This window comes from Lissotriton vulgaris, chromosome 4_1 (assembly GCF_964263255.1).
Source record: "Lissotriton vulgaris chromosome 4_1, aLisVul1.2, whole genome shotgun sequence".
NCBI classification, from domain to species: domain Eukaryota; kingdom Metazoa; phylum Chordata; class Amphibia; order Caudata; family Salamandridae; genus Lissotriton; species Lissotriton vulgaris.
In genome coordinates this window covers 724,481,807-724,509,486 of record NC_141691.1, presented here as the reverse complement: position 1 = coordinate 724,509,486, position 27,680 = coordinate 724,481,807, and the positions used below count along the sequence as shown (strand labels likewise).

Genomic DNA, 27,680 nt, shown 5'->3' with positions numbered 1-27,680 from the left:
TGAAGAGCAACTCGTCAACACAACCAGTTGTCACGTGTGCATCCATCTTCATATTATGAGTTTGGCAGAAAAAGCAAAAGACAATATTGTCTTCTACATGATCCAGCCCATAGCACCTGGTGGGCATCTAAAATCTTCCTATTGCACAAGTAACAGGAAATCTGGAAGGGAATTTAACATACATAAGGAACAGCGTCTAGGTATCGATCACCGGTCACTGATGCACAGTGAACCATGAACCACATGAACATTAGAAATATAAGATCAAGGTTTACCAAGGCTATATTATACAGGATTGTACTACTGAATATTGACCCCAAGAGTATTATGCTACAAGTCTATTAAGGACCGGCTACAGAGGGACAAAATATCGAAAGGTAAGTCCATATAAAAGGTGTAGATTTACTATTCCTAACTCCACATTTACGTAGATTAAAGATGTAAATATCGCCACTGTACATATATGTGAAGTTGGGTATAGAGAATCTAAATTTACTTGCCTGTCGTTATTTAATTTTTATATTTTGCTCTCGATATTGCGTGCCATTGATATTCTTTCGTCGATATTCTGGGTGCACCCCATTACATAGCAGGTCCTTAAACCAACACGTAATGCAAAATAAAGCTATAGAATGCAGCAAGACCTGAAAATGTCTACTCAAATAAAAAAATAATCTGCAGGGAAATGACAGTACCTAAATTTCGAAGTCCTAACACCAGTGCATGTTAAACTCTGATCAGGAGCATTCTACCTAGTACTTGCAAATGGTTAACTCCTCTGACACTAACCGGAAGAAGCTGGAACCAAAGATCACCAAAATCTGTGCAGAGATTATCACAAGAAAGCGCTAAAAGAGGAGAAAAAGGCAACAAAATAAAGTCACGCACTTGCACCTTGCTAATGGAGTACAGACATCTGCAAACATAGATTAACTGAAAAAAGCTGCGGACAAATATTAATTCCAGAACACATAAGCTCCACACAGTTATAAGTCTGAGTGTGCCTAAGCTGGTCTTTGCATCAGTGTCACATTTAACTTTTACACAACTTGGAAACCGACAAAAAGTAGAATTGTGAGCCACAACAGCAACATAGGAGTGGCTGTTTGACGAGCCCCTGACCTTCTTGGTGTCTTTCAAAAACACTTAATTTAATCCCAGTTTGTGAACCACACAATTATGAGTCTAGACAGACCATGTTTCGTTAAACCATGCATCTAAATATTAGTTACTCAGAAGCACATAGCACTGAGGCCCCCTCATTTCCATATCACTGCAAATCTGCGGAGGGGTATAAATTGTCTGGAGCAAGATGAAAGTTGGGTGAAGGGAAAACAACACTAACCAGTTCTTGGATTCTGCTCCAGAAATCCACTAGTGTCATTTGGAGCACCACATGGGCATTACTAACATTGAACCTATGTGAGAGTCGGGGCACATTTGCAATCATTTTTTAGAGTGTACACAAATAGCATACTTTATTGACAATGAAGTTACATCATAATTGGTGAGAGGCAGGAACATTCAACATCAAAAGTTGCCATTTTCCTGCCCTGCAAATAAGGAAAGCTACAGCCACCCTTAGCCCTCAAGATTGTACATTAATCTCCTATGTACTCCTGAATGCAGGCTGATTATTGCACACACAGCACAAAAAACAACAACACATCAAAGTACAGACAACCCAGTGATTTATCCGTTGACAGGGAGAGCAGAGACGTGTACATGACATCCCATTTATCAAAGACCGAGCCATTAAACAGGATTATTTGAAGAGCAAAGTCACAGGTATGAAATCTGTAGGATAATCTCACTCCATCGCAGGAAAGGGAGGACACATTATTTTCTACGGTGTCATGACAAAAACAGACAGTACATGTGCCGCAAAACTGTACTGTGTTTAGAAGGCAAGCAAATAAAAATGAGTCAATTATCATGGACAATAACCTAAGCATTGATTTGACAGTATAATTATAGTCAGATCTGCAGGGCAATGCCACTAACCAATAAGTATGAGATGCTCCTTGAGTACACTTGGAGGAGCCCCACACAGTGGTTTTTCAAGCGAGTACCCAGTAAGAGTCCCATGCTCACAGGATTTAAACCTACATGGGAAAGTCCTGCTGCACGAGCAATGCGAAGGGAACCTAGCTTCTAAATATTTTTTACAGCACTTTCAAAGATCTTTCCTTTCCCCCATACTCGGCACTCCCCCCACACCAGCCACCCTGAACCCACCCCCTGTGAGGTAAAGGCTTGTAGAGCGGCAGCCATTACAATCCCCAGATAGATGCAAAATTACAATTCTTCATGTTTGGCAAAGTCCCCTTACCCACTTAGTATCAGTGGTACAACTGTTCCAGGTTAAACTCCTACTATGCCATACAGTACCTCCACAAAGGTATTCTAGTATATCAATGTTTTTTTTTTCTCTGTGCATTCAGAGGTTCAACTTTGTAATGCATTCTTGGCAGACAGACTGATCTTTCCCATTGAAAAGCTTTTTATTGACATGCTGCCACAATTTAATCCTTCTTCTCACGTCTTGTTATAGCTTGGAATATATTCAAAGCAAAGATTCTGCTGCTTCCAGTCTGTACTCAGACATGCACCATCCAAAGTTGACACACTATAACCTTGTGTTAAAAAGTCATTACCTGTGTACCATCTGATCAGTTGTTTGTTCTCCAGGTTATCATTTTTTAATGTCTTTTGTTGAATAAATAAGAGAAATGTAAAAAAAGAAAATGCTGAGTAGCAAAAGATGACGTTACAGGTGGCATAACTTGCAGGTATGCCTGTCCGTCATGTGAGTCGTTTTATTGCAACAAATACCTAGCTTCATGTGAACTTCACACTAGTCCCCTGGTATCTACATTAGCAATTGTACTGCTCAATCCTCAGGTGAAAGAGCCAATAAATATGAATATTCTTGTAGATGAGCACATTTTCACTTCACCGCCTACCTTGCAGTTCCCCAGAATTTAACTTGAAATACTGCATGCTCACAATAACTTCTGTTAAACACTCACCAGTTGCCTGTAGCCCTTACCTTTGTATTGTGTGACCATTCACCATGCCTCTCAGGCAGCATTCACAGCAAATGTTAAAGTCTCGAGTCAAAAATGTTCCCGAGCTCAAACGTTAGGGTTTATTTTCACCATGCTTGTTTTTGGCTCCCCACATTACCTAACCTGTTCTACCACTTAGTCCAAATACCTGCTTTTGATGAATTGCAGCTTTAAAAAAAAAAAAAAAAAAAAAGTCAGGTACTCCTATTCTTCAGACTTCAAAAACTTATTCAAGCTCATTTCTCTGCTCTTTCTCCATTGGATTACTTATGTTCTGATGACCTTTATGATGCTATGGGTCGAAACGTAGTCAACGATTCTGTAAATTGGAACTAAATAGTTATAACGTTGTTTAGGTTACTGAACCACTAAGCCTTAGGCAATTATACCTACTACCGAAATCAGTTGAATGTTTCTTTGTCTTCTGTTCTTTTATACAGATTATTACACTGGTTGTTTTTCAGTCACTGAGTGATCACCTGACCACTGAGCACATTTTTTTGGTGTTGCAAATATCATAACTTATAAAGACTTATGAGTGGGGCCAGTTTCTCTGTTACTATCATTGAATAGACAATGACTTATACCTGCTCTTGATTAAAATTAAAATTGATTTTTCTAATTGTATTTGTTCCACATGGAACCTTTGTTTGTGGTTTCAGGTGGTATTTGGTCTGCCAATGTTGCATTTAATTGCTGTTATCCGGTTAATCACCACAGCCTAATTCTTAATAGCAATCTGAAGGGTTTGATTACATTTTCCTTTGCTTGACTATACTCCTTATTCTCTTCAAATGTATTAGAAGATGAACAATATTCTCAAGGTGTACATCATTACTTTTTGGGCCCACCAACATCTCTACTGTAGATGTCGCTGGATCTAAATATAGATGACAAAGCTGATTTACCGCCTTAAATAAATAAAGAAGAACCCACTCCTTTATTATAGCATCGAGGATCTTGCCGTGTCTTCTACGTAATATATTTTGAGGCTGGTTATGAGTGCTCTTGCAATTCCAATTAGTCTGGTTACCGGTATTGTAGACTAACTCGGAATTCCAACTCTGCAGATCAGTAGTATATCACCTGGTGACTACAGCTGCTGAAAGTAGATGAAAAACCCAGGCACACCTATTCTGGAATCTGTGCAGAAACCCTAATTCCTGTATTTTACGTCCACTCCAGAATAGTTACATGTATCAGTAACTTTTGTTGAGGAGCAAATATCAAGCCATTTTGCATCCAACTCATAATGAAGCCCGCAGTCGAAAAGTAGAAATTAATTTGATTTAAAACCTGTTAGGTAAACAAGTTTTAAACATTTGGTGAGGCTTAGAACACACCTTTTCTATGAGGCCTGAGGAACATTTCAGTAACAATTATGACCCTTCCCAAAACCTACCTTTACATTTCAAATTGTTTTGCTAGTGTTTGGTTTTTCTTTCAAATATGTGAGTGTTTCTTTTCTCACGTAGCCATCTTTTACCGTCGGAGAAAGACCAACATTCAACCTTTGAAGTTGCACCCCTTCTCCTAACATATCTATATAGTGTTAAATTCTTCTTTAACTCGTCTATCCATCTGAATAAACCTTCTCATATATTCCCACTTGGAGCTTCATAGAAGTAGCCATGGTCTAAGTTGCAGTGGAATCAGAATGATCGTTTTTGAGATCGAAGCCTACGGTTTGCAAAAAACATCTTGAGGTCATTGTGAAAGCTCCCCTAGCGATTCATTCCACCCAGTGCTTACCATTGGCTTAGTAGTTTGTAACTCTCACTAACTTGATTTCTATTTCCTGGCTTCATTTCTTTTAGGTGGATCCAGCTTGAGTTTGTCCATCCTGTGGAGCATAGTCTATTTACTTATTCTTCCACCAGTGCTCGTTTTTCCAAACACACCTTTAAATCTTGTTCTTATCCTGTCACATTTGCTGAGCATTCAAAGACCGAGTTCAAATGTCAGGTTCTGTCTTACAGCAGAATTGGTGTTTACTTTTTGTACTTCAAAGTTAGAGGATTTATGTAACAGTCATTATGGCTGTGCTGGAGGAAAGCTGTACGATGTTATTTTTTTCCAGGTCACAACAACATTTAAATGCCTGTAAATGAACTGTGCAGATATTTCAGAATATATCAGAATTATGAATCCACGAATGAAGCACATTTCTGGCAATTCTGTAGTGTGGTGGAAACAAATGTTATGTTATGTTATGTTATGTTATGTTATGTTATGTTATGTTATTGACACTTATAACGCGCACAGCTACTCAAAGAGTGTCCCGGCTCGGGCCAAGTAGGGGCGGAAGTGAACGGAACATTAGATGAAAAGCCAAGTTGTCAGTCTTTTCCTGAAGAACTTAGGGTCCTGGGTACTGCAAAGGTCCAGAGGAGGCAAATTCCAGGCCAAAGCTGCCCTGTATGCCAGAGAACTTCCACCAATTCTCTTGAGGCAAAAACGTGGGATGACAGCAAGCAGCTCCATTGCTGAGCACAGTTGTCCCTGAGCACAGTTGTCGCTCAGGGATGTAGAACCTGAAGCGATTCCTTAGGTAGACTGGACCAAGTCTGTACAGAACTGAAAGAGCCAAAACAAGGGCTTTAAATTTTACTCCGAGTAAAATTTAAAGCCCTTGTTTTGGCTGACTGGACCAAGTCCGTACAGAGCTGAAAGAGCCAGGACCCTAAGCTCTTCAGGAAAAGACTGATATATTCTGAAATAGCTGTACAGTTCAGTTACAGGTATTTACATTTTTTTGTGACCTGGAAAAAAACATAACATAACAATATTTTAATATGGTCAAAACAAATCCATATACTAGTTGATGACATTTCCACACATTATTGTTTGCATGCTGTATACTTTTATCAGTAGAACTGTATGTCTGTGCAATTGTATTGGTCATTTAAATTGAAAATGTGTTGTCTGTAATGGCAGTGTACTACCACGCTATGCATACTCCACTTTACGCCACTCCACACCACTCTATGCCACTGCACTCTACTCTGCATCACTCCACACTACGCCACTTAACTCTGCACCACTTCACTCTACTCCACCCTGCACCACTCCGCTGTATACCACTTTACTCTACTCTGAAATAATCCACTCTGTCACTGCACTGTCACTGTACTCCACTCTGCGCCACTGCAATCTACACTGCACCACTGTTCTCTACGCCACTTCACTCAAAACCAGCTTACTCTAAGCCACTGTACTTTACGCCAGCCTACTCTGCACCACTGCTCTCTACTCCCCTTTACTGTACAACACTCTACGCCCTTCTTTCTATGCAGGGATATGGAATTTAATCAAATATCTACTTGTCCATGGGGCAGGTTGCTTCATAAATCTACTTGTCTTTTAACAAAATCCACTTGTCCCTTTGGTGCCATGCCGTGCGACGACAAATTTTGACAGCAATCTCATTATATAAAAGCTGCGATATAGCCTCTCTGATTACGCCAGGGCTCATACCATAGTAGTGTTTGAATAGTTGCAATACCCTTATGTTGCCACATTTCCACAGATCTACATACTGGGGCTGAAGGTAGAGGTAAGCAATAGTTCCAGGGTTAGAATGCCCTTTTGAGTCTGTGAAAACCTACTGACTTGCATGCTTTAACGGTTTTCAACAACTCTTCTCTAATCTTTTCCCATACTGAGAAATGTTGGAAATTTACTCCTGACAATGGCGGGCGTAAACCTTCGCCAAGATTTGGGAAAAAAATGGTTGGAGGTTAAGTGAACTTGCAATCACTCAGATTTTCACATGAGCAAATCTACACATGCATATTTGATCGTGCTAAAATGCAGTTCACAAATATTTTCTAGGAGTACTATTTCTTGTCTTACTTCTGTAAATTCTTGGAAATTCATTAAAGCTGTATAGCTGCACTTAATGCAAGGACATATACCATTGGGTACTTTTTTGAGACTTTCTTTAATAATTGGGCCCTGAATTTGGTTTGGCGTTGACCATGACCTTTCACGTTTACTAACATTCTGTCACTCTGTATCCGCTGGCTTCACTGTGAGTGACAGCATTCAGCTTTTTCAGAAGGAGTATATCAGCACACAAAGTAGTTTTGTTCAGTGCCAGGAACTACTGTGGCGGTGTGTGCTTTTTGAGACCAAAAACAATTGTTTCTTTGGCCAATGTTTGTATTAATGGTGAGGGCCTGGCAGCTCTCACACCAATAAAGTTTTACAAAAACATGCCAAAACAAGTCACACATTGACAAAACTAAAAAGCTGACCACCAAATTCAGTCCTACTGGCTTTGCCAATGCTCGTTTATTTTTGTTTCCCATAATATTATTGAAACTGGTTACACTGATTTTCCATTATGAATATTTTTGGTAATACTAGCATACATCAACACATGTCCCTCCGCGGTACGCCGCTCCACTCTACGACATGAATGAATGAATGAATGAATGAATGAATGAATGAGTGAATGAATGAAAGTGGATTTATAACAGCGCGATTGCTGCCCTGAGGCGTCCAAGCGCTAGAGGAACCTGCTGGTTTGAGTGAATGAGGTTACAGACAAGGACAAAAGAGGAAGGAGAACTGAGTTTTATTGAGAAGAATTGAACAGGTATGTTTTTAATTGTTTACGAAAGGAGGAGAGGTTAGGGTTGGATCTCAGGTGTACAGGGAGGGAATTCCAGATCTTGGCGGCATTGTAGGCAAACATCCTTCCACCTGACCTTGTCTTTTTGATTCTTGGGACTGTTGCCATAAAAGCCTGGCTGGATCGAAGATCTCTACCTGGACGGTACTGACTTACTAGACCACGAGTAATTAGAGGTCCTGAGTCCCAGAAGGCCTGGTGGGCAATACACATTGCCTTAAAAGTGACTCTCTGACGCACTGGCAGCCAATGCAGGCTGGTCAGTCCCGCCTTGACTGACAGTCTGCGTGGGATCTGTAGCAGAGTGCGGGCAGCGCAATTCTGTACCAGCTGCAGTCTCTTTAGGGTGTACTCTGGTGCACCCAGGTAGAGGACGTTATTGGAGTCTAGACGTGACTGTATCAGACCCTGTATGGCTACCTGCTTTGCCTCCCTGGGGAGCAGAGGAAGAACTTTCTTCAGTGTCCTGAGCAGTCCAAAGCAGGTAGCTGAGAGCTTTGTGGCCTGGGTGTTGAGTGAAAGACTCCTGTCCAGCCATACCCCAAGGCTTTTGATGTTCTCCTTCGGAGCAGGGGGGGGGGGCTAGACAGGTGGGCCACAGTGAGTTGAAGAAAGTGGGATCTGCAGGGCCCAGGAGCATAAGCTCCGTTTTGTCACCATTGAGTTTTAAAGATGACCAGGTCATCCAGGCCTTCACCTCCTCCAAGCATTTTATTAGTCCACCTGAAAGTGGCTGATTAGCCTCCTGCGCTAACGAAACCACGAGCTGGGTGTCGTCCGCATAGGATATGATCTTAACTCCATACGGACGAACTACCTCAGCCAGTGGCCTCATGTAGATATTAAAAAGCGTGGGGCTTAAAGAGGAGCCCTGGGGGACTCCGCACTTCAGGGGCATGCTGGAAGACACTGTCTGTCCATCAAACACTTGGAACGACCTGTTGCTCAAAAAAGATTTTAACCAGAGCCAGGCCTTGTCCACTATGCCGACATTCGAAAGACGGTTCAGCAGGGTGTTGTGGCTGACCGTGTCGAACGCCGCGCTGAGATCAAGGAGGATCACTGCCACTGATCAAGAATTTTCCTGGACTCCTCGATGACCATTAGGAGAGCGGACTCTGTTCCATGCTTAGGTCTAAACCCTGTCTGGGTGGCGTCCAACAGCTGGTTATCTTCAAGAAAGCTAACCAGCTGGAGGTTGACGTACCTCTCCAGGATTTTGCTCACCCAGGGGAGCAGGGAAATGCGCTGATAGTTGCCAAAGTCCAATGGTTCCAAATTTGGCTTCTTTAGCAGCGCTCGGACCATAGCCCGTTTCCAGGCAGGAGGGACAATGCCAGAAGTGATAGATGCGTTCAGGAGATTCTTGATGATTGGTAAGGTAGCCTGAGAGGCTAGCATCATGACATCCGGGGGTGCCGGGCCAGTTGGGGACCCAGATTTTACTTTGCGAGCCATGGACTCTAAAACTTCGAGATCCAAGCAGGGGAAATGATCAGGTGTGGGTGGAGAGACTGGAACAGTATCTGTCACCTTGTTTTTTTCCTGAGCTAAAAGGGGAGTGGCTGTACAGGGGAAGGATGCGTAGATCTTATTGACTTTAGATGAGAAAAGTTCCGCCAGGTCGTTACATTGGGAAAAGGACTTTTCCTCATATACACTGGAGGGGGGGAGTTTTGTAAGTTTTTGCAAAATTTGAAAGATTTCCCTAGGTTTAGATTTTGCTGTTAAGATCCTATCAGAAAAATATGCAGCTTGAGCAGCTTTTACTTCCTTTTTGTAAGCTGTTATTTCCTCTCGATATCGAGTTTTTTCCTCCATGGAGTAGTCTATACGCCATTTTCTTTCAGTTTTCCGGCATTGGCGCTTCATGTTCCTAAGGGCCTCCGAATACCAAGGTGCAGTTTTTTGGGGACGTTTTACCGTTAATTTCGTAAGAGGGAGGATGGTTTCCAAGGAGTGCATGATCCAGTTCTCGTAGGCCTGGTTCGCCAGACATGGATCTTCATTATTAGGGGGAAGTTCTTTAATAAGTTTGTTTTTCCATTCATCCACTGGTATCCGCGCCCAGGATCTGGCGTGTCTTATCATGGGTTTTACCGGAATAGGTTTCAGGGTAGACCAAGTGAAGGGCACCAGAGAGTGGTCAGTCCATGGGAGGGGGATTGGCAGTCCAACCACAAGGTCCCCACAGTTACTGAACACAGGATCTAATAGGTGTCCTTTCACATGAGTCGATGTCTTCACTCGTTGGGTAAGTTGTAACGCGGCCAGGTCATCGGCTAGTGTAATAGCCGTGGGATCCAGCAGAGAATCAAAATGTAAATTAAGATCGCCTAAAACAGTATAGTTGGCGGCAACACTAATGCGTGCCGCTACAGTTGCTGGTAGGAGATTGTGAAATTGTTTAGGGGGGCCAGGTGGCCGATATATCAGTGTGCCCGAAAAACAGTGGTTGGGGGAGAACTCGAGCGAGAAAGCTAGGCTCTCACAATCTGGGATGATTTCCGGGATAAGTCTGCAGTGAAATTGTTCTTTGAATATAATTGCTAGCCCACCTCCTCTTCCCTCCGGGCGGTCTTGCCGGATGATTTGGAAACCAGAGGGAAGGGATGTTACTACGGCAGGGTCGGAGTCGGTCGCCAGCCATGTTTCGGTAAGAAACACTGCGTCCAATTTGTGACATTACACCCCAACTCTGACACACCAATACACTCTACGACACGTCCCCCCATTGTACGCCACTCCACTATACAACATGACACTCCACCACGACACACCCCTCCGCTCTACGCCCCACCACTCTATTCTATTATACACTACTCCACTCTATGCCAGTCCGCTCTGTCACTGCACTCTACGACAACCTATGCCACTCCACTGTGTCACAACCCTGTGTGACACTGTATGCCACTGCACTCTGCGACACTCTGTCACTGTGCTACTCCACTCTACGAAAGGCCTCTCTACGACACTCCACTCTACGTCACTTTACTCTGTCACTCAGTGCCACTCTCCTTTACGTCACTAGCTTTTAGCCACACTGAACAGCAGCCAAGCTTGTATGCAACATGGCTAAAACACATTGGCAAAACCAATAGCTCCTGCATAGGCGAGACCTATTGGCTTTGCCAATGCTTGTTTGAGTCTGCCATCCTTCAGAACTTACTATTGAAACGTGCCTCTGAAATCATTTATCTCACTAGACCAGTATGTCTAGTAAAAGGTACACATCACCGCCTGAAAGCAAGCGTGTCAATAGGTTCAAACCAATATTGTAGCTAATCTTTCAAGATCCCACTTACATACAAGATATTGCACTATAATGTTACGCGCGTTGTTGTGGAGACTCTTATCTTCCAAAGCTGTACTAATCAAGATGGCATGCATGAAAGTCCTGACTCTCGGCCCTCGTACGACTGGCAAAGACCAAGCGTGCCTTGGCATGCATTCTCCCTAAGGCACGTGTCTACGTCCCTCCTAAACCATTGCAGGCTGTGGACACTTAACATATGTGTCATGGTCCCTTGTGACGCTCTTGCTGTGATAAAAAATGCTTTGAAACACATAAATCTGATCCAAAGTACAAACCTCACAACTGAACTTTTCAAAGGCTGATTGCATGTAATTTCAATAGTTAAAAGGCAAACAATCAGTTAGTGTTTACTGCCTACATTCCATTTTATACAACGGAGCATGAAAAAAGGTATAAAATAAGTTTTCGTACTACTTTAAAATCTCTCTTCCTCTTTAGTGTCCCTCAATTCAGTAGTCTGAATATTACCATAGCGTTCAAAATTGCAAAACCGCTGTCAAATGATCTGTTTAAAATAAATGCAACAGAAGAAATACTTAGCTGCCTGAAAAGCAGAATTCATAAGAGGGAGTTTTGAAAATGCAGATGGTAGTTATGCTGTTGTACACTGTGGTATTTATAGTATGGTTCTGCTGTTGTGACATTAATGGGTTAATGCAAAGTCCTGCTCTTTACATAAAATATTCATTGGTCCATGGTAGTATATTTATAACTTCTACGCTGTTGCATCATGGGATTTGGGTGGTGTGCAGGCAAATTATCACGAAGGATTCCTCCCTCCAAAAGACTAATTGTTTGTGTTGCCTATTTGTAAAAGAAAAAAGAAAGGCCTTCAAGCCACAAGCCAAATATGTTGTATATCCACTTATTGTGAGGACTCATTAAAGTATTGGTTCTTTTCCCAGGCCAATGTGTATCATGCCAGTACATCCACTGGGGAGAGTCGAGCAATAAAGATTTATAAAACCTCGATATTGTTGTTTAAAGATCGTGACAAGTATGTCAGCGGAGAATTTAGGTGAGTGAAATCGATCTGGACTCCCCATTTGAGTCATGATTGTTCAGTTCTTTATGCATTTTTTTGCAGAGTTCTCTTCGGTTTATACCTCTGGGAACCCTTAGCCTCAGAGTGGTCGGATCAAAGGCTGTGCTAAGTTTGTTTAAATAAAGTAACGTCAGAGGTTGTGCAGCAGCACTCCATCGATCCATGTCTCCCCAACACATCTGCATGCCTTTTTCTGTAGACTTTACAACTGTAATCTAATTTGCTATGAATTGTAAAGAGCTACCCCTGTTTTGTGTCATTTCTTTACCGCTCAATCTTTGTCACAGAGAATTGACTTTAAAAAAAAAACTAGGATTTGTGTGTGAGGCAGGTTTATAACGCTCATACTTAAAAGGCCTGTGTGTTCATCTCTTTTGTTAACATCCCTTAAACTCCCTTTAACTAAGTGCTTAGTTTACCAGCTAGTTTGTGTGCAATTTTCAGAAGCTTGTTTTTAGGGAGACGATGAGCAGTAGACTGACTATTTCCTCATGAGAAATTCTGAACTGGTAACGGGTGAATGGGGACCCTATAAAGGCACTCTTAAGAGCCTGGGGTGGTGGTGGTCACCACACCCATGCAACACTGCTTCTCCAAGTACCGAAAACACGTGTTCTCTCCAGTTGCATTTTTGAGATTTGCTGTCCCTGGAAGTGTTACTGGTTGCACTGCAGCTCAGTTTGATTGGGTTGAGAGTGATCTAGTTATGACTCCAGGCCGGCAACAGGAACAATTGCGAGTGGGAAGTGTTGGTTCAGTTCCCCTTTAGTGAAAGGCCATACCAAGCTGCCTATCAAAAACTGACTCCAAGCCACAATTGCCAACAAACGTTAATACTTTTTCTGTATGTCCGTTTCATGTCCCAGCCCTTTTCTGTCAGGTGGTTTATTTTTTACTGGTATATAAAGAGCCTTTGATCAGTGTACCATTATGTCACAACTCCTCCAGCTTGCACCTGCTGTTGGATACTTTACTCCAGTCATACGAACCCCAGCTCTGTACTGTCCTGCAGGCTCTGGCTGTGCTCCACTCCTGCTCTGCTCCAGTCCTGTCAGGTACCGTTTTGCTCTAGTCCTGCTCTTACCTAGATCCACAACTTCAAACTTGTACAAAGTCTCCTGTAGTTTGGACCCAGCAATCTGGAGTATTTTTGCCTTTGGACGGTTTCATCCTCGTGCTGTCGGGCACTACTTTCCAGATTACATTCTCTGTAAGTTTGTAGTACAGGGCATACAATTTGACTTTTAAAAGGGAAGACATTTCCTCAGAGACTTCAAGAAAGAGGTGAGGGATTGACCCCTACATCTATCCTTGGCAGATCTGCCCTCACGAGTCTTAGCTTGAAGGAAGGTGTGCAAGATTGTGTCAAAACAGCTACTTTGGTCCATTCATGGCCACGGCCTTCAGTGAAGCTGGCAGGTTGCTTCATTCCTGTGTTGTCTAGGTTTTCCCAATACAGCAGCTTTGCAGTACCTTCACATGAGTATTGCCTCATAATCTCGTTGTCCATGAGGATTTGATCTCAATACTCCTCATTTATTTAAAATATTTTGAACATTGCAGTTTGCCACATGATTTCCCCAGCTCATCTCCACTTGCCTTACATAGGAAAACCGCCGGAGAGCCATTCTAGAAGATTTCCAACTTCCACCAGAAGAGAGGAAAATGATAATGACGGGCTTGGATTATATGTGGACCTCAGGGAGGGAGATCTATAAATCGGGGACTAAGAAAGATAAGACAGTGGCCAGTCTTGGGCAGGGACGTACAAAGTCTACGGTGGCAAGCCATAAGAAGAAGAGGAGGGTATGGGATCCGATAGAGAAGTATATTCTAATACATTGTTGCTTCTCCAAACATCAGAAACCTAGTCTAAATTTCATTGGCTGTTCTCGCTAATGCCTCATTATTAAGATCTTCAGTAGCAACTTGAATTTGAGGCTCTGCCGAGTTAGAAAAGCTTCAGTAAGGCATTTTCCTGCCTCTCACTCAGCCAAAGAGCTGCAAGTGTGGGATTAGATATCTATTTGCAGATCACACTTGCAGCCCTTAGACTATACTCAAGGCAAGGGAGACCTCTTCAGTAGTAGTTGCCATTATTGAGATGTTGATAGTCCCATTCGACGAGTATATGTATATTAATCCTGAAACACTTTTCCTTTTTATTTTATTATTACTCTTGTGCACATTCTCCAACCAATCTGGTCTTCAGGTTTATTCACCAACATTGCTCTCTGGCACATTTACATACTTCCTAGGCCCAAAACGTTAGTGATTCTAGGGTTTTAGGGGGTATTCACCAACTAGAGTTTTTGAACTGAACCAACGATTTTATTTCCAGCCTTAAAGTGGAGGACTGAGTTGTGAATGTGCCAGTGCCTGACCTGATTAGGACCTGAACTGGCATGTTCATCTATCTGTGGCCCCAGATGATGAGAGTTCTGGCTGATTCATAGGAAAAGAATTGTTGCACTACATGTTCCCTTTCTAGTTATTTTTGTGCTTTTGTAGGTCCACGTCTTGAAAATTCGTCAACATGAGTCTTTCAGGGTTGACATGGTTTTAACCTCTCAGGCCAAAAGCTATTACCCAAGACTCTATGTGGACTTCAGGAAATATGACAAAACATGTGTGAGTTCAGGTTCCAGCTAAGTGTCTTGACTCCAAGTTGTTCACTTGTCCTCCAGGAAAAATAATTATTGTGATGGCTGCTGTTGGGAGAATGAAACGATTTTCCTCTGAGTGTTGTGCCACAGTTCAAGATAAGGCAAAGTCAGTGGATAGTTACAGCAACGGAGTGTACTGAAATAACAGGTTGATGCTCTGCAATGCCAGTTTGACAATGCTTCTGTCTAGGTATTGCATGCTTTTTGGGGATAAGTGGATGAAGGCTGGTCAAGCATTCTCTTTACATCGGAAGCCATGACCAGAAGGTTTTTTCCGCCTCAATGACATAGACTGATTTATTTTATTTTATATGTAACCTGGTTTAAACTGCATCTTTACAACTATTGCCTTGGAAAAAGCAGGAAGAGATGATTTTGGTCCTGTGTCTGGACCACGACATAGGACAAAGTTCTGTCTCTTCCTATTAGTGGAGCGGCAATGAAGTGGTTATTATGTCTTAAACCAACCCAGTTTCTACAGAGCACCAGTGAAGTCACATGATCTCCTGACCTGTATCCCCCCTCAGTCGTAACTGTGATCTGCTGCTTTCGCTGCTCCACAAATACGTTTAAATCAGATTATTGCTGTGTCCGAAGTAGCACCTTGCCCCAGCTAATGTCACATGACCTCCTGGCAGTCATCCCTTGCAGCCAACCCTGTGTCCCCTCAACCTTATCCTGAGATGCTTCGGACACCCCAGCACCATGACATCCTCTACAAAGGACAAACAAAGACAAATTCATCAGCTGTGTTGGCCTGGTCAGGCCAAGCGTGCTTAGGTCACAATCCCTGCCCTCATGTAAGCCATCAGCACTGTGTGCCCCACATATGTTGAGATCTTAACAGACTCACACTTACACCTGGACCCCAGAATCGAAAGCATCCAAACCGGGTATCTCACACCACAACCTCATCCATGTACCACTCACTAGTACATATACATCTCCTACATTACAATCAGTCTAATTGCGCTTTTTGTTATTCGCGCTCCTGACATATCTGACATCACAACATAACCTAGCCCTCCTTGAGGTTCACATCTCTGCTGGGTCCTGCAGAGATGACAGGAGGGAGATAACAGGAATGAGACTCAGTCATCCACAATTCTTCCTGACGGTGCACACTGAATAGCTGGGCAAGACTGAAGTAATTCAAGCTCCTTACTGGCCACTTTTGCACTTCTCACTTTCAGCATCTTGGACAACCTTTTTACATCTGATGTACAGGCCCCCTCTGCCCACCCCCGATCAAACAAGAACTTACTAGAAGAAATCTCTGATCTTTTCACCTGCACCTCCTTACGACGCAACCACCCTATGTGGTTTGGAGACTTCAATCTATCTAGTAACTCTAGCACCAAGAAAATTAAGGAGTCTCTCAGCATACTCTTCAAACCCAGAAAATCAACAGCACAGCCCAACCTAAAGGCAACATGCTCAATATCATGCTGTCCACTGTGCTTACAATCTAATGCAAGGCCCCACTGTCCATATACTGTTTGGATCACTTCCCCATTCTCTCCTCTGTCCTTTGCAACACAGCTACGAAAAGAAAGCAAAAGAAACATTCAACTCCTTTAAAGACCTCCTTACGGATGTCAACCAAGAAGAGTTCATCAAGCTGCCAAACTCACACCACACTACATTAGATGTCAACACTTTTTTCCACATCCCAAAAACCATTCTAAAAAATCAAGGAGAACTCGGCGCTGAAAATACGACCCTTCAAATACAAACAGTCAGTGCAGTGGTACACCCAAAAAAACTCTGAGAACAAGTGCATCGTTCTCAAATATGAAACGAAACTGAGATAAACATATCTTCGTGTCCACCTAACCAAACTCAAAGCAGTCTGCCCTGCATATAGATCCCTCATTACCCTGCTACAAAACTACTATCTACAAAGCAACAAATGGGAGCAAAACACTGTAAGACCATTAGCCACTTCATCAGTTCACTACCTGACCCTGCTATGCATCCTTAGGTGGACACATTGAATTCCATCAATCACGTCTTCACTGAGAAAGTCAAAAAAATTGGATCCAACATCAGCAGCACAATAAAAACCTATTGTTACCCACAGCTTTACGCCCGAGCGGGCAGCTTTTACCCACCTCACACACACTGAAACTCTCAAACATTCTAAACCCCTTCATGGCCATTTCATGTGAAGACGACATTCTACTGTTGTCTATTATAACTGTCTTCGAGGAAGTGCCTTCACACTGCTCCTCAACATTGTCAATCATTCCTTCAGCAATGGAAATTTCCCGGGCATCCAGAAAACTGGACTGATACCCCCTATACTGAAAAAAACTTCCTTGACTCATTAGGTCAACAACTTCTGCTGCTTATCCATCTATACTGCAAAGAAAAAACAGCCTATTACAGGAGTGGATTAGGAACAACAGACTTTTACAAAAAAGATAAATCCAATTTCAAACCAAGTTGGGCATGGCATCAGCTAATCTTCAGGTTGTGAATGACTCCCTACCTGGTAACGATGATTACAACCACTGCCTCTGCAGCATGCTTGCCCCCTCAACAGCCTTGTATACAGTCAATCAGTAAGCACTCCTCCACACTGTATACACCGGTATTGAGCAGTTCTACAGTGATTCATCTCCTACCACGCCAACTGTTATCAGCTTGTACAGATTGGCACCTCAAGATCCCAGTAGTTCTGCTGAGCAGCATCCGGGTCCAGGCCTTCCCCATCATCTTCAACCCCCTAGATGGAACCTCTTAGATCCTTACTGGCTAATAATAATATCTAGATCCATCAACTTGACTACAGCACTCCACTGTACTCCAATCTCATCCTCCTCTCGGTCAGGTAAACTAGTTATATTTATTTCATTTGCAAGGTGCTTTATTTCACATATCCAGTGGCAAGACTTTGTAACTGTCTTAGGTTTATAATATGTAGGACTCGAGTACAGTACAAAACGTTCTTGTTTTGGGTTGATACTGATCCCTGTCTATTTAAAAAAGTCCTGTTTGAAATTTGATGCAGTAGAACGACTAGAAGGTAGATTTTTACTGGTTGACGAGAATGCAGATTCCATAGCTGTCCTTGTGAAGTCTCCACATTCTCCAGGTAATCTTCATGACCTAACCGAGTCATTACATGCTGTGCACAGTAATTTGACAGTTACATCATCAGCTAACATACCATAGACAAAGGATGTGCGTACTGATGTGCAAATGCTCAAAATAAATTGTGGTTCAAAGAAAAAGTGAGCAAATTGCTCAATGGGGTATGATTGGAGCCCATACCTGGAATGTGACATAAATAGCACGCTATGAGAACAATCAAACAATTGTCCTTCTTGTAAATGTGAACCGGTTTGAACGGAACCTCTGTCGGCCAAGAAAAACACACAATGCTACATACAGTGCTGTGATTAAAATATGATGATATAAGATACAAACAACTGAGTGAATTAACAAGTAATATGGACCTGAGAGATTCTGTGTTTGGCCGTAGCCTCCAACTGAACATGCTGTTTCCAACGAATGACTCTAAAAAATTTGACAAAGTAAAACTGTATAAATGTAACAGTGACACGAGTGCTCTGTTATTGTGAACAGAGTGGAACAAAATATACCTATAGAGTGATGGAACTCCGATTCCACCGGCACCAACTTGACACCAAAACAAAAAAGTGTGCCACAAGAGATTACTCAGGAGTGGTTATGAAGCTAAAAGGAAGTAACGTCAACGTACGTGCAACATGCACCAAAATTGATGGCGAAACTCAAGGGCCAAAAACAATATAACGAAAAACCTCTAGACCTATGGCCATAAAGTGCATACTATCATGACAAAAGTGCAAAAGTTTTGAGAACGGAGGGCAGATTGGTCAATGAACAGAGGCAAATCTCAGAGGATATGAAAAGCACATCTAAAATATTGTATATCAAATCATACACATAGATGGTAATTACATTTGTTAAACAACAAATTCATGTCCTCTCGGTGTTGATTGGTTAATAACAGAGCCAAATCAACTCTAGAAACAAGCATGTGCAATGCAATAGGTCTCGCATTTCCGAAACTTTGACCTATTGTTATTGTAAATGACAATGCCTTTTTTTATGTGTTTGCAATAATAAAAGGCATTGTCATTTATAATGCCAACAGCTCAAAATCTCTCAATTGCGGGGCTTATTATTATTGTAATAGATTTATAGAGCGTGCAGCTACCCAACAGGGTCTCCCGGCGTTGGACAGGACGGCAGACAAGTCACAGACTGAGAAAACGACAGCCCAGTATGTAGGAATAAACTTGGTGGGTATAAAGGAAAGGCTTTAGATTCTTACGGAAGGCTAGCAACGAGTGACACTTCCTGAGCTCAATTGGAAGAGAGTTCCAGACTTTTGGGCCCAAGTAAGAAAACGAGCGGCCTCTCATGTGAGCAAGGCGGAACCTGGGCACAGAAAACAGTGAGAGGCTGGTTAATCTCAGCTTTCGGGCGGACAAGCAAGGTTTCACCAGGATTTGTATATAAGGGGGTGGCAAACCATGTTTGGCCCGGAACATGTAGCATAAAGCCTTGAATTCGATGCGCTTGTTTACCTTGAGTCAGTGGAGTTTATGAATCAAAGCTGAGGCATGTTTAGGCAGCCAAAAAAGGAGGCACACAGCCGCATTCTGTATGATCTGCAGATGGTGCACTGAGGCTTTATCTGCGCCCAAATACAAAAACATTGCCATACTCTTGCCTGGATGTCACCAAAGCCTGCATTTGCATTGCAAATGCTTGTTTTTCCTTTCTGATGCCTTGCGGCATGTTAGGGAAAGCTGAAGCAGAGAGGGCAGTGTCCCTGAAGTGGTTGCCCCGCTCAGCATTATAGTTAAATAAATAAATTTAAAAAGCTGAAACAGGAAGTGCGGTGTCCCTGAAGTGGGCACCGCACTCAGCTTTAAAGAAAAAAAAAAGCTGAAACAGAAAGCACAGTGTCCCTGAAGCGGACGCAACGCTCAGCTTGAAAGTTTAAAAAACAAGAAGCGGCTGCCATCGTCACGCAAGTGCCGTATCGGGCAGCCACTATTAAAGTTAAAGCACGCATAGCACACCGCATATATAGTAAGCGGCCAGCATTGTCCCACTAGTGCTGTCTGGGTGCACTGCAAATACAAGAAGCAGCCGCCATTGTACCGCATTATTCATTAAAAATAATAGTGCTCACCAACTTATAAAGCAGACCGTGTAACAACACAAGTAAAAAGTCCAGTCGTTATGGGAGGTTACAAATGCAGACCAGGCGGTACCAAGGAGGGACTAATAAGCCTAAGGGCGGAGCTTGTATGCCATACCTCTTTGCATCATGCCGCGCAGAGCAGCGCATGTGCTGCCCAGGCTCGATCTAAAAAGTGAAGAATTCATCTAAATTTACGTACAAAAAATATATGTATACCCTACAAAATTGATGTGTGATCAAGGACCTAAAGAAAGAGAACATGAAATGAAAGATTCAACATATTCAATGTGTTCATGAGTATTTCTCTGTACCAAGAAGCACTGAGATACTTAACTAGGAATCTGCTCTAACAGCTAGGAATTGTTCGAATGAGCATGTGAATGAGCGCCTTGCAGAAAAGGTGAGCAATATGCAGGGAAATTACTCAAATAGGATCTTGATATTATGCCAGTGTTTGCCCTCCTGACACAACTTGGGCAGAATATCCTACCAATGTGTTGAATGCTTGCTTCCTGAAGAGAGTCATCTTAACTTGTCTCATTTAAACATAGATTTCTTGAGGGCAGCAAGGAAGGAATCCAGCAGCTCAGTCCTTATGTAAGTGGCTCATGGTTTCACAGATCTTTCCGAGTAATTTTTTGCCCTAAAACAACAATTTTATTTTCAAAGGGATAATAAGATTATGCAGGCAATACTGCTCTTGCCTGCAGTGTATCCCTTTTATTCCAGCCCTATTTGATGTGCCTTGTACTGGATGCCCACGATTTACCTTGCTGCTTAAATATTAACCTTTTTGTGTGCACTTTTGTTTTTAAAACCTCAAAATATAGAAATTTGTATTCAGTTGACAGAGTAATAAAATGTAGATGAACAAGGAAGACTGTCTTGCATCTGCATACAGAATATTATTGTTTTACATGGGTGTTTTAGTGCCGTGAATAGTAATGTTCAGGATCCCTTTATTTATATGTCTGCATACAGTTAAGTTTTGCGGTCCAGAACAATCTTCACTTCAAATATATTTGCCTTAATGGCCTTTATTACTTAAAATGCATCCATGTTTCTCTATTGAAATTGTAATAATTTCATGTAAATATTTATGTTTAAACTAGTGTGTTTTTGTTTTCCATTAGATTTCGCCATGGTTACTGTAAAGGAAATCCGAGAAAAATGGTAAAAACTTGGGCAGAAAAAGAAATGCGAAACCTTATTAGGTGAATGTTTTGTTGATGTGTTTTTCTCCGAAGCCCAGTATTGCTTTTTTGCTACTAACTTGTCCGAAATATTGATGTGTCTTGGAGTCCTTGAATTCATAAATTGTAATAGTGTTCGAGCCAAAACAGTCAACATTGCATAATTAGATTGTGCACTATTATCAAGAAGAGGATTTATAAACAACTAAAAAGGAAGCAGTCCCTTAACAATTCTCATTAGGGTATATGTTGTACAAAAAGTACTTTGTACAATTGCATTAATTAATTCTACCAGAATTATGAATACATTTTTAATTTGGATGATTACTTTGATAACCCTTGAAAGCAGTAATAATCAACCACAAACTTTATTCCAGTCAGGTAATTAAATATAAAGTGTCCACAACCAGTCAGTCAACATAATTTAGAAAGAAAAAGCTTAAAGGTACACCCCTTAGTATGCATCTACATATGAATTACATTATTGCTGAAAAAAATTAGGAGTACTCTTCGTAAGCTGCAGCACTTGCAGCTTTCCAGGAGTACTTTCTAATATAAATGTGCATGATCTACGTTTGTGTATGTATAAATGCTGACAAAAGCACCTTATAATTTTTGTTTTATCAGGAAGAAACCATTTTCACTACATTCTCACCAATATTAGGGAGTTCAGAATCGATTCCCACTTTTACTTCTGATATTGGCAGGTACAAATCTCTGATGTGATCACGACGGATGAAGGTCTGCTTGACCGAAACGCATAGGGTGTTGTTTCTTTGCTAATAATTATGGATTGTGCACAGCCAATGACTGACGGGGGTGTGTGTGTGTGTGCATATATATATCTGTGTGTGTGTGTGTGTGTGGGTGTGTGTGGGTGTGTGTGTGTGTGTGTGTGTGTGTGTGTGTGTCTCGGTCTGTGTCAACATTAGCTTCTGTGTCTTTCTGGGGTTAGGTCTCCGATTTCATTAAAAACCCACTTTTTAGGTCAAGCTAGATAGTGCATGCACTGTGTTTTCTTCGAGACTTGCTGTAATCAGACTGTGGACTTCAAGTCTCTCCTCTTTCTTGGCATTGCTTTTCATTTGTCCATGTCAGTGTCCTTTAAAAATCCTGTCTTGCTAGTGGTCAGTCCTGCCTCTTTGTCCCTCCTTTCTCTGTTCTGTTCCACCCACGGAGCAGGGACTTAGTACTGACTCATTCCGCCATGGTTCTTCATCTGTTGTTAGGGGGACTCTTTTTTTTTTTTCTTCTTGGTTTCCTCCTCTGTTACTGTTTGTCTGTGTTCAGCTTCAGCGACGTAGCTGCTTACATATAAATATAGCATTCTTCCTTTCACAGCCTCTTAATGCCACAGTTGTGTAACTGCCTCCTCCTGTCCGATTGTTTCTATTATTTTTAGCATTTTTTAGCTATTTTGGATGTTGATCGGCAGTAGGGCTTTTTTTGGTACGATGTTTGGTTGTTTTTGGGCTTTCTTTTAAGGGGTATTGGGCTTGTTTCTATGTGTTGTTAAACTACGCCCCTTTGAATAACCCAGCCTGTGAAAGCAGCTGAGCCCGCCCACCACAAGCACCCTTGTCAGACTCCTGTAAGTGAGCAGACTCTATTTCATGGCTACTGTTGTCAGACAGGCACTACTGCTTCTTACCTCTGCCTGCTTTCTTCCCTGCGTCCGCATGTGAAAAAGAACAATGCATCCTCTGCAGTGCCAAGTCGCCCACAGAGCTGGCGTTCTAGCCCATACGCACATATAAGTCCCAGTTTGCACACATCTTTATGCTGTTTCATGATGCTGGCTTCACAATGGCAATTAAGGAAAAACAACGGTCCAAAGCCGTTTCAGAGGGGGGGGAAATGATAAACAGACCATAATAGGCTGCTATATATTTGTCCAGGTCCAGCCGGACAGGGAGTTTATTTTCACAATAATCATTGAATGTGTAACATCTCAGTACATGAGCAACATTTCAAAAATAAAGGGCACAATCCTGTGCTTTACTCAGAACAGAGAACACAGTGAAGAAATAGAGGATAGCTTTGTAAAAAAAGAAGAAGAAATTTCCCAGGCAAAGGAGAAGTGAGCAAGCTGGACACTTTTTAAATCAGTGTTACAAGTGTTTGCCGGAGTAGTACATACAGAAATTAATACAAATTGGTTTCACTGTATGGCTACTTAAAAAGGTCGACGTTTCGATCCTGCGCTCTAAATTACATTGGAATCATCATCAGGACTGTACAAAATTACTATGCCTGGTTAGAACAATGATGTGCCTCAATGGTACAAGTTTTTTCACGAGTCTAGTGTGAGTCAAGGCTCGTTTGGGGCTCAGAGCGTTGGTATGGTAACCATCTTCCATAAATGGCGCGGTTTTGCGGGGTTAGTTCAAGGGGTTGCACAATTAGCAGGCAGGAACAAGTTAATCCCGGATTAAAGGTAGCGGTCCTTGAAATGGTTGGATCCGCGGTGTGAAGGAGCAATGTCCGTGTGTATCGTATAATGGTGTTGCTACGAAAGCAACAGACCAGTGGCTGCCAGTGCTAGCTCGCACGATACGCACGGACATTATTCTGGAAATAAACTCCCTTTTTTTTCAGAACAAAATTTATTGTTTTCTTCGAGAGAGATTGCAAGAAAATCACAGCGCTCCGACCACTGGAGAAGCTGTGAACATAAAAGCAGAATGCACTGAAAGCAATCAATACAATATTTCAAGATGGCATAGTTACTACAACTCTCCCGCCCTCCCACCCCCAAAACATCGACAAAAATGTCTCCCTCCCGGATCCTACCCAAACCCCTAGCACGATGCCCACTCATTTCTAATAAAGAAAACAATGATGAGTCTTGTAAGGCATACTCTCCTTCACCCAGTATCTAAGCGTATTATGCAGCCTCTATGTCGTATTGCACCGGTGGCTCCAGCCACAGTCCCCTGTAGTCCGCCCACCTTTTCCAAATTTTATAGTGTTTCCTGGGACAGCAGCGGGCCTCAAACATCGAACGCTCCAGCCCCATACTGTAATCTAGCCCCTGTTTCCACACTCCCACTGGGGGGGGGGCTGGGGTCCTTCCAGGCTCTAGCCACATCTCTCTTGGCCACTGTAAGGCCGAGAAGCAGTAAGTGTCGTTTATAGGCATTACCCCCCACCTATTCCATTACATGAAGAAGGCCCAGCTGCGGTGTACGGGGAAGCTCCCAGCCCAACACTTCAGACAAACAATCCCACACACCAGTCCAGAATCTCTCCAGCGCTTCACAGGACCAAACTGTGTGTATAAAAGTGCCCAACTCCGCCCACATCTCAGGCATTCAGGGGACGCGATCAAGCCAGCTCGCCACAGCCTTTCTCTAGTATAGTAAGCTCTATGCAAATATTTGAATTGGATAAACTGTAAGCGTACGGCAACGGCCGCGCCCCTGGGGGCCCCGAGGGCTTCTCTCCAATCCTCTTCTTTTAACTCACCCACGTCTCCCTTCCATGCGGTCCGCAGCCGATCGAGTGAGGAGGAACAGTGCGTAACCAGTGACTGGTATATGCGGGATATCTTTTTATCCTCAACTTCTCCCATGAATACTTTAGTCTCCAAAGGGCTGAATTCAGGCAAAGAGTCCAACCCCTCTAGGATGGGGGAGATGGCGTGCCGGAATTGCAAATATTTGAAGAACTGGGTGCGGGGCATGTTATATTCGTCTCTCAGTTCTTGGAACGATTTAAGAGTCGTACCGTTCATTACGTGGCCCAACGCCGAGATTCCTATCGCGTCCCAGCCACGGAACCCTTGAAGGGACGCCAAAGCCGGTAGTCGACCATTCTGCCACAAGGGGGTCTCCTCCGTCAGTCTGTTCCACCATCCCATGCGGCGCAGCGCTTGTCGCCAAATCCGGAAGACCACCTGTGTAACCATCGGGAGTCTCTTCCTCTTCTCAGCAGAGTATAATATAGTTTGGAGGGTGTCCGGTTCCATCAGATACCTCTCCAGGGCGTACGCTGGATCACCCCGGTCCCCATACCACCACTCATTCAGTATAAATAGATGGGACGCCTTAAAGTAGGATAGGACATCTGACGATGCCAATCCCCCACAATATGTGGAGAGGAAACAGGTACGGAGCGCTACTCTTACCGCGCCCCCGGCCCAAAGGAACTGACCTAATGCCGAGTTGACCTGACAAAACCACTGCGGCGAGATAGGGTATGGGTGGTTCTGTAGTTGATACAGTAGGCGTGGGAGGGCCACCATCTTAAAATGGCCGAACGGCCATATAGATTCAGGGGCATACGGGACCATGTTTTCATCTCTGACTCGACCCGGTCCCAGACCGGGATAAGATTGCACTCCCATGACACTCTAGGTTGGTCCGTTAGGAAAACCCCTAGGTACTTAAGGCCCCCGGTCACCACCTGCAGCGCCGACGCCCAGGACCCCACATCTGTGCGGTCCCCCAGTGACCACAGCGTCGTCTATTCCTACCCACGCCGCCAATGGCTCCATGGCAAGGGTGAACAGGTATGGCGAAAGGGGGCATCCCTGTCTAGTGCCCCGTCCGATAGGAAAGGCGTCGGACACCGCCCCAGCTACTCTCACAGAGGCCGTCAGGTCGGTATATAGGAGTTTCAAGTATGACAAAAAGTGGGGCCCAAGGTTTAGGCGAGGCAGGAGCTCATGTAAGTAAACCCAACTCAACGAGTCGAAGGCTCTATCTATATCAGCCAGGAGAAGCGCCGCCTGAGCTCCAGTGGCCCGCATCATTTCAACCGCCACCTGGGCGCGCCTTATATTATGTCTCGTAGCTCTATGTGGCATAAAGCCCGCCTGATCCGGGTGGACCAGTTCGGTAATATACGGGAGGAGGCGATTGGCGAGTGCTTTGGCTAAGGTCTTTGCTTCAATATTCAGGAGCGATATGGGTCTATACGATTCGTGGCATTCAGGGGGCCTCCCGGGGTTACAAAAGACCACAATTTCGGCATGTCTCCAATCCGCCGGTAAGCGGCCATATTCTCTGGCCACCTCTAGCGCTCTCCTATACCGTGCCCCCAATTGAAGGTGATATTTCTTAAAGAATTCGCACGGGAACCCATTTGGTCCGAGGGCCTTCCCCGCATTCAATCCCCCCAGAGCGGTTCCCAGTTCCTCATCCGATAATGAGAGCTCGAGGCGATCCCGCCCCTCTTCCGATAGTTCTCGCGGCGGAAGGTCCGTAAGGAATTTATCAATTACTTCTGCTGGGAGGGATTCCCGGGGGGCGTACTGAGCTGCATAGTAGCGCGCGAAGTTGCCCGCCATTTCCTCAAGGGCAGACATGGGAGCGCCAGACTCATCTCGTAGACCCGGCAGGGTTTGTGCCTGGAAAGTGCTCTGACAAAGTCTGTACAACATCTTGCTGGATTTATCACCCCATTGGTATATTCTGCACTGTGTAGCCAACCATATCTGGCGCGACTCCTCGAGGTGTAAAGACGCAGAAGCCTGCTGCGCCTGTAGGAGCTGTCGCACGGCGCCGACGTCCCCGGTCGCAGTACACCGTGCTTCTAAGCTACGGACCCGATCCGCCGTCTTCTCCAGTTCTTCCCTACGCGCCCGACGGGTCGCTGCACACCAGGCAATGTCCACTCCTCGGAGTGTTGGCTTCAGGGCCTCCCAACAGGTCTCGTCGTCCGTCTCTGGCCCGTCGTTGTCTTCCTAATAGTGGGCAATGGCCTCCCTCATATGCGACTGATAATCGGCGCGTTGTAGGTGCCATGTGGAGAGGCGCCATTAAAATGGTTGCCGCCTCCTGTCTAGGAGAAGGTCAAGAGCAATGGGGGAGTGGTCGGAGAGACCCCGCGGCAGTATGGCCGTCGAGACCACCCTCCCAATCCGTGCGCAAGGAACGAACAGGTAATCCAACCTCAGGAAGGATTTATGCACCGCCAAAACATATGTGTACTCTCTGCTATCGGCGTGTTGGTAGCGCCATACATCCATCCTGCCCCTTCCTCTCACCATATCCTGTAGTTTTGTGGGAGCGTCCACCGCCTGTACACCCCCAGGCCTGTGGCGATCCATTCCACTATTCATAACATCATTGGAGTCACCCCCAATCACAGCCATAACATCAGGGATCTCAGCCCATGTAGTAAACAATTTTTCAACAAGCGACCACTGCAATGGGGGCTGGGCATATACACTTCCGAAAACCACAGGTTCATCCCCTATCATTCCTTTGACCAGTACATATCTGCCCTGGGCGTCCACCCATTGTGTCGAGTGGACATAAGTGAGATTCACTTCTGAAAAGTAAACAACTTCAACTTGACGAGGGAGTAGTTTCTACTGTACTTTGGAAGTATGTGGACACCTACTTGGTCAATAAACCAAAGTGCTTTGATTATCTGGCTGCAGCAGGCATATTCCTTTTGCAGCCACAAGTTCACATTGCAGTGCTTGGTGTCCATGCCGAAACACCAAGGGCCAGGAGAAGCATCCTATAATCTTCAGATCAGCATGATGGGAGACACACAAAAATAGCCACTAAAATAATTTTAAAAGCCG

At 43.7% G+C, this 27,680-nt stretch overlaps 1 protein-coding gene across 1 annotated transcript in view; it reads left to right on the top strand.

Annotated features, from left to right (window-relative positions):
• The window catches only part of RIOK1 (RIO kinase 1), a 238,552-nt gene that overhangs the window by 101,901 nt on the left and 108,971 nt on the right, over nucleotides 1-27,680 (top strand). Inside the window, exons 7-8 of the mRNA XM_086965018.1 lie at nucleotides 11,932-12,044; nucleotides 21,080-21,160. Of these exons, the coding sequence (XP_086821144.1) occupies nucleotides 11,932-12,044; nucleotides 21,080-21,160 (194 nt within the window). The remainder of the gene's footprint in view (nucleotides 1-11,931; nucleotides 12,045-21,079; nucleotides 21,161-27,680) is intronic.